Consider the following 11,882-nt stretch of genomic DNA (forward strand, 5'->3'; position numbering starts at 1 on the left):
CGCGTCCGGAGCCTGTGCTCCGCAACGGGAGAGGGCACAACAGTGAGAGAGCCGCGTGCCGCAAAAAAAAAAAAAAAAAAAAAAAAAAAAAAAAAATTATTTCAGGGACTTTCCTGGTGGTCCAGTGGGTAAGACTCCACACTCCCAATGCAGGGGGGCCCGGATCGAATCCCTGGTCGGAGAACTAGGTCCCGCATGCATGCCGCAACTAAGGAGTCTGTGTGCCGCGACTAAAGATCCTGCATGCTGCAACTTAGACCTGGCGCAGCCTAAATAAATATATTTTTTTAATTATCGCAACTTTGTTTTGTGACCTAATATATGATCTTCCCTGGAGAATGTTCCGTGTGCACTTGGGAAGAAGGTATATTCTGCTGTTTTTAGGTAGAGTGTTGTGTGTATGTCTGTTTGGCCTGTTTGGTTTGTAGTGTGTTCGAGTCCTGTTTCCTGTTGATCTTCTGTCTAGTTGTTCTATCGTTCATTGAAAGTGGGGTCCTGAAGTCTCTATCATTGTAGAAATGTCTGTTTCTCCTTCAATTTTGTCAATTTTTGCTTCATAGTTTTTAGGACTTTGTTGTTAGGTGTGTATATGTTTATAATTATTATATCTTCTTGATGGACTTATGCTTTTATGAATATATAATATCCCTCTTTGTCTCTTCAATGATTTTTGAATTAAAGCCTATTTTTTCTGATATTAGTATATCCACCCCAACTGTCTTTTTTGGTTACTGTTTACATAGAATATCTTTTTCCATTCTTTAACTTTCAACCTGTTTGTGGTTTTGGCTCTAAAGTGAATTTCTGGTAGATAGCAAGCATATAGTTGAATCATTTTCAAATCCATTCTGACAATCTCGGACTTTTAATTGGAGAGCTGAATCAATTTACAAACCAGGAGGTGTCCTCCTCATAAAAAGGTGAGCAACTGGAGGATAAGGACTGGCCTTGCAATGTTTGTGTCCCTCCACCAAGCCTATCTCAGTGCCCTCCACATAGAGCCCTCTCCAACAGTTTGCTCATGGACACTGGCTGCTTCTCAGGGAACCTGGGCCTGTTGGCAGAGCTGTGTCAGGCTGGGGATGTGGCGGTGGCCGGGGGGCTGGGCATCAGGAGAGTGATGAGCAAGTGTAGCCCATCAGCCCGAGTATTTTTCTAACATCAAAACCAGCTGCATCCTGATCTGATGGGAAAGTTGGGCTAGGGATACGGGGAAGGAGGACAGGAAGAAGGAATTCCACGTTGTGACATCATAAGGACATCTTTCTGGGCCCATCCTCCACTGCTTAGCCCAACCCGGCTGAACGTGGACCAGCACCACTGGGTTCCCCGGGATGGCTGGGTCTGGCAGGTCTAGGGAGCTTTTGGGTACAACAGACAACAGTCTCTGAAGGTAGAGAAGGAGAAGGGGACCTAGGAAGTCCTGGGGTCCCGCTCCCACCAGTCCCAGCCAAAGGGTGCAGCTAGGCCTAGTGGTCTGCACAAAATAATCCCAGGACAACTACCATTTAGTAAATGTCCATCTGTACTCCGGTGCTTTCTCCAGGACTGCAGTCTCCAGGAATCTCAGTTCCCACTGCTGGGAAAGGGCCTGGCTTCGAACCCGGCACTGTGGGTCAGGGCACATGCACTTAACCACCAAGTTAAACGGCCTCTGTAGAGGTAGCAGCCTTCTCTTCTGTGTGCCTGCTCCTCTCTCTAATCCCCTGGTTAAACCTCAGCCCTAAGGCCCTTCAGAGTTTGTCCCCAGCCCACTGTCCCAGCCTCATCCTCTCCCGCCCCCTTCCTCACACCCTAGGGGTTTCTGCTCCCGCATGACCTGCCACCAGAAGTCCCCACTGTTCCCTGAATATTCTGTGTCCATGCCTTCCACATTCTCTGGTACCTCTCCTGGGACGCCCCTCCCCCACCTCAGCCCCGCAAGCTCATACTCATCCCTCAAGGCCCAGCTTGGGGGACACCTCCTCAGGGATGCTTGCCCCAACTTCCCAGTGAGATCACTGGCCCCCTCTTCTAGAGTTTCATATTACACATTCTGCAGGGTCCTCACAAGCTCCATCACAAGTTACATTCTATTTCCCATGGCCTTGGGAGGAGGGTCACACCTCCTTCGTTTCAGGGTTGCCAGACCAGCCAGAACCTGGCACAGTGAAAAAGGGTCGAAGGAGTGTGGCTTTATTTCAGCTCCCAAGGTCATAGCTTGCCTCACTTTCCTCTTTGGTAGCAAAGCAGCCTCTGGCTTCTGAGCGGGGGGCCTGCGCTGGCTCAGCGCCTGGCATATAATAGCTGCTGAGGGAATGGTCACAGAAGGCAGGAGGGCAAGTGGCCAGAAAGGCCGCTGCCTGTAATCTCAAAACCCCCTGCTTTTCTCTGTGCTGGGCAGGGTAGCACAGGTGTGTGGCCAAGCAGGCCTTTCCTCCGTCCCTGTGGAGAATTGGCTGACTGCCTCTCTGAGTCTCCATTTCTGAGAAGCGGGAGCCTGGGGGAGCAGAGGACACCGGTGGGGGAGAGAGCGATAGTCATCCATGCGGCCAGGCGCTCTGCCCGGGAGCACAGGGCTCCTTGCAGGCCAGTACCCCTGGGCCACGATGTGGTCAAGAGGGCCCAGCGCAGGGATGCCCACAAGTCCCTGCCCCTCTCAGGGCCTTGGTCACCCCATCTGTCAAATGGGTATATAATCATCCCCACCCCACCCAGCTCAGCAGAGCCAACAGAGCTGAAAGCACTTTGGAAAGTGAATTCATTGTACAAATGGAGAAGGTTATTATTAGACCCAGGAGCAGGGTCAGAGAGAGAAAACAAGCAAAAAGGTGGAGTAAGTGCTTAGGGCTCTCGCCTTGAGCCCCTCAAGGAAAAGGGAAGCAGGCAGTGGGCAGGAAGAACAGCACCTACAGGGAGGTGGGGGCTGGGTCCTGGCTCTGCCAAGAACTGGTCACTTCCCCCTGGGACTCGGTTTCCTCACCTGTACAGAGGGGAGCACCATCCCTGCTCGCCTCCCTCCAAGGGCCTCAGTGTGGCTTCGGTGAGAGAGCGGGCGCAGAAGAGCTTTGCAAACCGTAAAGTGCAGTGCACACATGCAGGCTAACTGCGGTTCTGGGACCCAGGCCCAGCTGGGCTCTGGGGAGTGGACACAGTAAATGCTGGCGACGAAAACGCTGTCCGAGGCCCAGAGGGTCCTTCGAGCACCCTCAGATCCTGAACGCCTTCTCCCTGTCCCTTCAACTTCCCTGGAATCCTCTGTTCTGGAGTCCAAGAGACTTGACCATGGGGTCGCTGAGGCCTGGAGAGAAGAGGAGCTCCTGCCCAGGGCTGGCCCCCACTCCCACTCTGAATCTGAAGCTGCGGCCACACCAGCCACACAGTTGGCAAGGTCCCACCTGTGGCCTCTGAGCCCCGGCACTTGGCCAGTGAGTTTCTCATGATTAACAAATGCACTCCTGATGGTGAGGAAGGGCCGTTGTCCTCGGCCCTCTTTTTCATGATCATCACCCTTTCAGCGAGGTCTGTGTGCGTCTAGATAGCCTGTGCGTCACCTCCACTCCTGGGGAGGCTTAGAATGGCAGGTGGTGAATTCTTCCTTGCAGCACCCCAGGTGGCCACCAGCCCGGGAAGGAGAGCAGCACCTGCCTCTTCCTGGCACCCCCAGACCGCGGGGCCCCAGCCCAGCAGAGGCTTGAGCCTGGCCCACCATTCTCCCTGTGCTGGGTCTCAGCTCCGAAGAGAAGATGCTGGGAGAGCCCTGGACGGAGCACTTCAGAGCAGTGCCTTGAAGAGGAAGGAGAGGGAGGCTCCACAGGAGAGCCCCAGAGCCAGGAAGAAGGTCATGAGGGTGCCGGCCACCTCCCTCTCATGTGGCAGCACCTGCCTAGAACACACAGGAGCAGGAGCTCTTAGAAAATGTCAGGCCCCACCTGGACCCAGCCTTGTGCCCTCCGCCCTCCTAACAACAGGACGCCTGAGTTCTAGTGTGGGCTGACCCAACCTCTGGTCCCTATAATTAGGCCCTTCTCTCTGGACTCGTTTCCTGATGTGTAAAATGGGGCCACTGGACATAGACATCCCTCACGCCCCTGGGGCCTAGATGCAACTGCCTTCCTTCCTGGCAAAATGTCCCCTCCCTGGTCCTCCCGGTCACCTCGGCTCTCCCTGGATTCTCAACTCCACTTTCCCTAGAGTAAATAGCCCAGGAACTCTGCTTGTGATCAAAACCTTAGCTCCCTTGCAATTGAGAATTTGGGGGAGTAGCCGGGCCCTAAGGAATGACAGTCCAACCCATTTATTTCACAGATGGCGAAACTGAGGACCAGAGAGGAGGCCCCCAAATCAGTGCCTGGGCTACTTTACTGGGCAGGAACCTCCCCAGCCAAGTCCTCCTCTCCCCAGCTCCTGGCTGGGGCCAGCTCAGCAGTTAAAGCCTGACCTGACAGGTGGCACCAGTGAGGCCCCTCAAAGAGCTAGCCCACCTCCCTGCTCCCAGGCCCTCCCCCCACCTTCCCATCCCCCAGACCTGGGCGCCAGGCACATGGTGAGGGACACCAGGTAACCATTTGAAACAGCAAAAAGCAGCATGAAAGTGATGAAGTAGGCGTCCTGCGGGAAGAGGATGGGCAGCCGGGACCTCTCGGGCACGTGGCACAGCATGAAGAGCGGCACAAACGGGGCCCGCAGGCAGACCAGCAGGGGCAGCAGCCGGCTGTCTTTGTGCGGCTGCGGCAGAGGATTGGGGTGGGGGTGGTCCCTGCGAGCAGGGTCTCTGCTCCAGGGACACCCCAGGTAGACTCAACTATCGCTTCCCCTGACCTACTCCATGCGTGCCAGTGAGGACCCAGCACCTGGGCCTCTGGAGAGCCAGCAGCTGGGCCAAGGCCACGCAGCAGTCAAAGGCCAGCCTGGGACTAGACTTCGCCTCTCCTGAGCTCCAGTCCGTGCTCTCTCCGTGGCAGAACTAGACAAGCATCTTCGGTTTTCAACGTTGGTGGCTCTGAGCACCCCTGGGGGTTCCAGAGACCCCTTTGGGGAAGATGGGTTTGGAAGCTGGGGATCCAGGCCCCATCCTGGCTTGGATGCACAGCTTGTGGGATCTTGGTTCCCCGACCAGGGATCGAACCTGGGCCCTTGGCAGTGAGAGCTCGGAGTCCTAACCACTGGACCGCTGGGGAATTCCCAGAGCAGCTACTCTTTGATCGACTTTGTTTGTTGTGTGTCCTTGGAAGATTTCATTTAAAGAAGGAGCATCTCGGCTAAAAGCAATCTAAATACTAGGAATCTTGTCTGACCTCCCACGTGGTGCAGGAAACTCCACATAATGGTCTCTAAGCACCGGGGCCTGGGCCCTAGGCTGGATGCTGGAGACACAGGTCAATTGGACAAGGCTTCTGCTTTCAGAGAGTTCACAGTCTAAGCCCTGGCTTGCATATCTCCAGGGGCCAGGTGCTCACTGCTAAAGCAGCCAGCTGTTCCATTACCAGACCCAGACCAGTGGGACTGCTGGGACGTCACCCTTCTGTGCTCTTTCACCCCCTCTGATCCCCGACGGCTTCCCCAAACCGTCAGACCACCCCAGCCTGGGTGTGCTCACCCACAGGAAGTAAGAGGTCAGGCTCCGTCCCAGACAGTCCATGACGTTGAAGAGGAGGAAGCAGCAGATGGGGCTGAAGAAGTGACCTGGGAGGGAGAGAGGGCTTATCCTGGTCCCGGCCGCCCCCTTCCCTCCCTGCCTTTCATGCCCACCGCCCTGTCCTCTTCCGCTGCCCAGCACTCACTCCACTTCCCAGGGCTGGTGGAGCTGGTCACCATGGCTGTGATGGCTGGGAAGACGGACAGGGTGACTGTGAAGACCAGCGCAAGGCACAGCGCCGTCAGCCAGATCTGGGAGTCGGAGGCAAGGATGTGAGGGGGCGGGCAGACCCAGAGCCCAACACGCAGCCAAACCCTCCTGCTCAAGCCCTGGCCCAGGAACAGGACACTGGGGCCTGGCGCAGCGTGTCTCTGACCCTCCGTGACCCTGTCACCTTGGGTGGACCAGGGGAGTACTAAGGCCCCAGCACATTCTGAGAGTCTCTGGGGAAGGCTGGAGAGAGCAGCCCTCTCCTCCCCAGGGGTGGTGGTTGGGGGCTATATCCAAGCCAAACCTTCTGGAAGACAATGAAAACTGGAGGTTTTCCTGGCTTCTGGGGTTCCTCTGGCTCCATCTCTGTCTCCTTCTCAGGGTCAAGATCCAGAGTCAGGGCTGCCTTTTGGGGGCTGTTGGGAATCCCGTTCTTCTCATCTGGGGCAAGAGGGGAGGGCAGGGTCATGCCTGTGACCCACGCTTGTGACAACCAGGCCCGAGGGAAGGCGATTCCAAGCAATTAAAACAAGTGACCCTCCACCAGCCCAGGGTGCAGGCAAAGAGAATTAACAACGCAAATATGCCGAGCTACTATTTATTAAGCCCATACTTGTGCCTGGCAGATTTAAGCACCTTAAATGGATTATTTCACTGCCATTGCTTTACAAATAAAGAAACTGAGGCTCAGAGGGGTTACGTGACTTGACTAAGGTCACACAGCTTGGGTGTTATGAAGCTAGAATTCAAACTCAGACGCACTAGGATCTAGAACTTGTGTGCCTGAAGCTCTACTGCCTCCCCATTTCATAGAGGAGGAAATTGAGGCCCAGAGAGCAAAGGGATGACTTTAATCCCATGGACTCCCCTTCAAGATCTTCTGCCTCTGATTACACGAGGCTACTAGGGATGAGGGTCCTAGTTGGGGACAGAGGGGAAATGCTTCCCTGTGGTGGAGGCTCTAGCCTCCTCTGGGTCCTCCACCTCCCTGGCAGGGTCCCGGGCTCACCAGACTTGAGGAGCTCAGCTTTGGTCTCCAGCTCTTGACCTTGTGCCTTTGATGGTTTCTTGGCCAGGTAGTAGCGGGCAAACTTCTGCAGAAGGAAAGCGTTGTCCCTGCCTGGCTTGGCTGAAGTGCTTGGATCCCTCCCCACCCTGTTGACTTAGAGGCTGGGGTCCCCCAGTGGCTGACTCCTTTGGGGACCAGGGCTGGGCCCAGGTCCCCTCTGCCTCCTTTGGCCTCTCTCGGGGCTTCAGACTCAGGGCTGTATCTGTGATGCTCTGAAGTGGGCCTTGAGCCCAATACCAGGCTCACCAGGTGGGGCAGGCTCAGGTAACACACGATGGACATGAGGATGCCCACGCAGGGCGTGATGAAGTACCCCAGGGCGGAGGTCTGGGCATCCACGCCACCTGTGCAGAAACTTCAGCTGCAGAAGGGAGGTGGCTGGTCCACCAGCTCCCGCAGGGCTAACAGCTCTTTTCCTGCTTCGCATTATGCACGTCTCAGATTCACCTCCCGGCATCTTCCATTCCTCCCACTAACAAACTCAGGACCCTTGTGCCGGGGGCCCCAGCCCAGCCCTCCACTTCTCTCACTCTTCCCCACGTGTCATTTTTGTTGAGCACCTACTATGTGCTCATTATTAGTGCATGCTCCTTACAATCTGAGGATGGAGCTATAATAATCATTCAGGTGGGGAACGTGACACAGGTAAGTGCCAGCCAATGCCCCCAGCTAGGGAGCAGTGGAACCGGGATTCAAACCCAAGTCTATCTGAATCCCAAACCTGTCCCCCCTTCCCTCAGCCTCAGCCTACTGCCACATGCCAGTGCTGGCCTCAGGAATCCTGCCCCTGGCCCCAAGTTAACCCAGTCCTCACCTAGTCATTCTCTCATTGTATAACTCAAGAGCCCCAAACCCAATCCCCAGCTCCCCCGTCACCCCATCACCTCCATCTCCACCAAAGCCCAAGGCATCCTGCTCTTGGCACATTCCCTCGGCTCGCCAGAATCCCAGAGGCCACCCCTGCCCTCCAGCCACCCAAGTCTACTCACTGGCCATGGACATGAGCATGGCAAGAGCAGCGAAGATCCCAGCCAGGCCCTGGCCGCTGAGGAAGAGGGTGCTGTACATGGAAGGCATGGTGCCCAGTTGCCCGAAGAGGCTGCCCTGCAGAACTGCACAGAAGGCTGTGGAGGGACAGGATTGGGGGCCACTGCTCAACTAGGCAGGCCTTGGGGGCTCCCTGGAGGAGGTGTTGGCAGGGTGCATAGGGGACTCCAGACTAGGTTGGGTAGGCATGAGACTCTGGACATTCCGATGTAACACCCCACATTCATCCCTCCTCTGAGGTGCAGCCCTAGGTGTGAGGGAGGAGCTAGGGGCCAGGAGACCTGCCCTTAGGTCACTGTGGGGCCTTGGACGAGTGACTTTTCTTCCCCCCTGGGCCTCAGTTTCTCATCAGGGATATGGGTGATGCTACTGCTGTCTTCCCTTCTTGGATACCTTGGGCCCTTTCAGTAAAAAGAAGAGGCTGGGCTGAAGCCCTGGGGGGCTGGCTGGGGCGGTGGGGAAGGGCAGCGGTGCTCACAGTTGATGAACCAGACAGAGGCCATGGTGATGGAGAAGAAGGGCTCGGGGCTCATGTCCACCTGGACCAACACCGCCGTCAGGGCAAAGAGCAGCAGGATGACCAGCAGGCTGCCCAGAATCCGCACCGTCTCAGGGATGCTGCTCATAACGGAGGAGGGCAGAGGGCGCATCGCTGGGCCCAGGCCAGGGGAGGGGAGGGGGCAAGAGTCTCATCCCAGGGCTGGACAGTGGGGGCTGGGGAGAGATGCAGGGGGGAGGGGAGGAAGGATGGGAGGTCTTCCCTGGGCCCAGATGGAGCTGCCTCAGCAAAGGCGGGGAAGGGACAACAGAGGGATGGCCTGGGATTGAGCCCAAGGGGCAGGGCTTCTCACCACTGGTACAGGAAGGAGTTGAGGAGCGTGAAGAGCAGCAGAGGCAGCTGGGACAGCAGTGTCACCCAGTTGTTGAAGTTGAAGGGATCTGCAGGGCTCGTGTGGTTGGTGCCCAGGGTCTCGGTGGTGCCGTTGGCCCCCGCCAGACGCCCCTGGAAGTACTGCCAGGATGCCAGGGGAGTGGGGTACAGGGTCACCCTACAACCTACCCTCAGGAACCCCCCCAGCCTTCTCCCTCTACCTCCTCCCATGCCTGGGATTGCTCCGCTAACTTCTGCGGGACTGACTCTGTCTTTGCACCGTCCCCAGCACCTGGCACACAGTTGGAGCTCGATGAACGTGCGTTGAATTGAACGGCTGGCTGAAGTCTGGGACCGAGCCTGAGCACTAAGAACCCCCAACTTGGGCCTTGCTCCATCTTTGGATCACCCCTCCTCTCCTGTGCCCTGGCTCCAGCCCCCACCCCCACTCCTGCAGCAGCTTCCAGGTTCCCAAGTATTTATGGAGCTCCTACTGTAAGCCAGGCTCTGGCCCAGATGCTGACCAACTGCTTTCTCTCTGGAACACACATCCTGCCACGACTCTGCTTGACTCCCCCGCTCCCCGTCCATGGCTCCCTGTTGCCTGCAAGGCAAAGCCCCAAGGTTCTGGAATAGCATTTGGGGCCCTTCAGAACCAGAGCCTGGTCTCCCTTTTGTGCCCCATTTCCTGTTCCATCCTGCTAAGCTCCAGTCACCCCAAGCTCTGGCCCTTTCTCTGAATAAGCTGGTACTCTCCTGCCTCCCGGTGTCTTTGCAAGGCTGCTGTCTCCGCCTGGAGTGCCCTCTCCCCTCCTACCACTCCCCTCCCCCAACACAAATGCTTTACCCAAGTTACAAATCACCTCTTCCGTTACGCAGAAGGAATTGCTCCCTCCCCTGGGGACCCACAGGACTCTGCTCCAAGCCTGGGATGGCACGTGTCATGTTACATTATTTCTATTTCTTATGCACCCATCTTGCTCTCAAGACCATGGGCTGATTCATCTTTGGGTCTCCAGGGCCCAGCACAGGGCCAGGCACTAAAGAGGCATCTGGAAAGTTGTTGCATTTAATATATAAGAATAACCCAGTCCCAAAGAGAACACAAGCCCTACATTCCTGCCTTCCCTTGAAAGAATGTAAGCTCTGTGAGGATGAAACCTTCCTCTGCTATGTTTCCTTCTGTACCCCCAGTGCCAGGAACTCTAGGTGTACATTAACTATTTGTTGGATGAATGAATGTCATTCATGCTATTTCAAAGAAAACCAAAGGCTTGGATAACCCACTTTTTGAGTGACTAGCAAGGAATAATGACAAACAGGGAAAGTAGGTGGGTAGCTAGCTCCTTGCTGGTTCCACAGGATCCCCTGACCTGGTGGCCTTGCCCCTCTAGGATCTGGGCATCCCTCAAAGCTTGGTCGTCCTAGCCATGAGAGAGGCGCCTCCCCTCTCTGAGGATCCTGCCTCAGCCGACAAACGGACATAATGAGGAGTCAAAGGCGGCGTGCTGGGGAAAGGCAGCTGGAGGGAAGGACGGTGGTTGTGACCGTGGGGCTGTCACTCCAGCCACGAGTCTCACCGGGATGGCTGTGATGAAGAAGTTCCAGGGAAGGAGGGTGCCCAGCCCCAGGATGAAGAAGCTGATCCCGACCATGTGGTAGCTGTGAGGGTCATTCAGAAGGTCACCCGGAGGACGTCCCGCTTCGGCGGCCCCTCCCACCTCCCAGGGCAGCTCCTCAGAGAGCGGACTACAACCCCCATCACCCGGGCTCAGGCACCCGAGGGAGGCGGCTGACGGGAATTGTAGTTCCAGCTGGTCTGCTTTGAGCTTTGGAGAGCCCGAAGGGAGCGGGTCTGAGCTGCCCACGGCCACCGGATCCCCATACGCACCCCATCCGGTCCCCAACTCGCCTGTCCTGCGGGGCGTCTCCTCGCGCCATGGCCGCCCAGCGGGATGCGCCCGGGTGGGAGAGAGATGGGGAAGCCGCACCTGCACCTGCTCCGGGGCCCGTGGGCCGAGCCGGGGACCCGGGAGGCTGGGTCTTGCAGGTGGTGGACAGGGGAAGGGGGGGTCGGGTCTCCCCGAGTCTGGGGCGGGGTAGGGGGAGGCTGGAGCGGGGCAGGGAGCCTCGGGCCGATTTCGCCTAGTCTCAGGCTCCGCAGGCTCCGACCTCGGCTCCGCCCCCGGGGCGGGGACAGAGGGTCGCACCACCCCTCCCGGCCTCAGGACTGGGGACTCCAGACCCCCGCGTCTGACCCCGGCCCGACCACGCCGTCCCAGGACCCCACCGCAGCCCGCGCCGCCCGAGAGGCGGTGACCCGGAAAGATTCCCCGCCGCCTCCCCTCTCTGCGGGCGCCTGGCCCGGACCAGTGCGGGCGGGGTGGGGGGAGGTAGTGGGGAAGGTGCCCCCCCGCCCCAGCGGGCTGCTGTGGAGCTGACCTGGCGCAGGGTTCTCCCGGCTCCGCCAAGTCGGAGGTGGTGCCGTGGCGCTGCTAGCGCCGGCTCACTTGGGGGACCGCCGAGGGGCCGGGTCGCCGCGCGCCCGCAGAGCCCCGGTCGAGGGTGTAATCCGAGAGCGGCCGGTGCCGGGGGAAGCCAGAGAGACCGTCTGTAGCCAGCGGTCCTGGCGGGCTGCGCCTAGATGGGTCCCCCGGGAGGCAGAGGGGAGGGCCAGGTGCCGGTGCCGGTCTGGAAGACAGGCGAACAGATGGACCCTTCTCCTCCAGTGGGTGCCTGGGGAAGCGCCGGGACTTTGGGGCGCACAACGGAGGGGCGAGTCCCTCCGGGGCCTCCAGGCGGGCTTCCCGGTGGCGGTGTGGCTGAGCTCCGGAGCAGTGAGGGGCTAAGCAAAGGGTCCGGAGGAATGGGTGAGCCGGAGGTGAGCCCAGGCCCGCTCCCTAGCCTCGCCTGGTGCCCTCCCACCACTGCCGCTTAAAAAAAAATTACTTTCAGCGGTCCCACGTCACATCTTATCAAACATTAAGATGTACCCACTTCCCACTTTTTTCCGTTAAAAACTTTGAAAGATGACAGACCATTGCCCTTTTGTAATTAATTCTCTCTAA

General features: G+C 57.7%; 1 protein-coding gene across 3 annotated transcripts; it reads right to left on the reverse strand.

Moving 5' to 3' along the window:
- Positions 1-2,746: 2,746 nt before the first annotated feature.
- Positions 2,747-11,032, reverse strand: SLC29A2 (solute carrier family 29 member 2). 3 transcript variants are annotated; one of them, XM_007128236.4, is made up of 12 exons: positions 10,727-10,924; positions 10,395-10,476; positions 8,795-8,955; positions 8,422-8,561; positions 7,886-8,020; positions 7,143-7,240; positions 6,837-6,921; positions 6,132-6,268; positions 5,763-5,868; positions 5,579-5,664; positions 4,508-4,707; positions 2,747-3,865 (listed from the first exon to the last, which is right to left on the reverse strand). In XM_007128236.4, exons 1-12 carry the CDS (start codon positions 10,753-10,755, stop codon positions 3,754-3,756), a joined length of 1,371 nt encoding a protein of 456 aa, XP_007128298.1. In that variant the 5' UTR covers positions 10,756-10,924; the 3' UTR covers positions 2,747-3,753. The 3 variants fall into 3 exon arrangements, with proteins under 3 accessions (XP_007128298.1, XP_028339390.1, XP_028339388.1); XM_028483589.2 differs by lacking the exon at positions 10,395-10,476 and having other exon boundaries at positions 10,727-11,032; XM_028483587.2 differs by lacking the exons at positions 10,395-10,476; positions 10,727-10,924 and having other exon boundaries at positions 8,422-8,595; positions 8,795-8,882.
- Between the last annotated feature and the right edge of the window lie 850 nt (positions 11,033-11,882).

The sequence above is a fragment of the Physeter macrocephalus genome, unplaced genomic scaffold (genome assembly GCF_002837175.3).
Source record: "Physeter macrocephalus isolate SW-GA unplaced genomic scaffold, ASM283717v5 random_48, whole genome shotgun sequence".
Taxonomy (NCBI): Eukaryota; Metazoa; Chordata; class Mammalia; order Artiodactyla; family Physeteridae; genus Physeter; species Physeter macrocephalus.

Excerpts from the sequence above, each read along its gene's own strand:
- SLC29A2 (XM_007128236.4), bottom strand. The coding sequence starts at position 10,755 with ATGGCGCGAGGAGACGCCCCGCAGGACAG. Across the intron at positions 8,956-10,394 it reads TCTTCATCACAGCCATCCCG|TACTTCCAGGGGCGTCTGGC; the intron begins GTGAGACTCGTG and ends GCATCCTGGCAG. Across the intron at positions 3,866-4,507 it reads ACCATGTGCCTGGCGCCCAG|GCAGGTGCTGCCACATGAGA; the intron begins GTCTGGGGGATG and ends TGTGTGTTCTAG.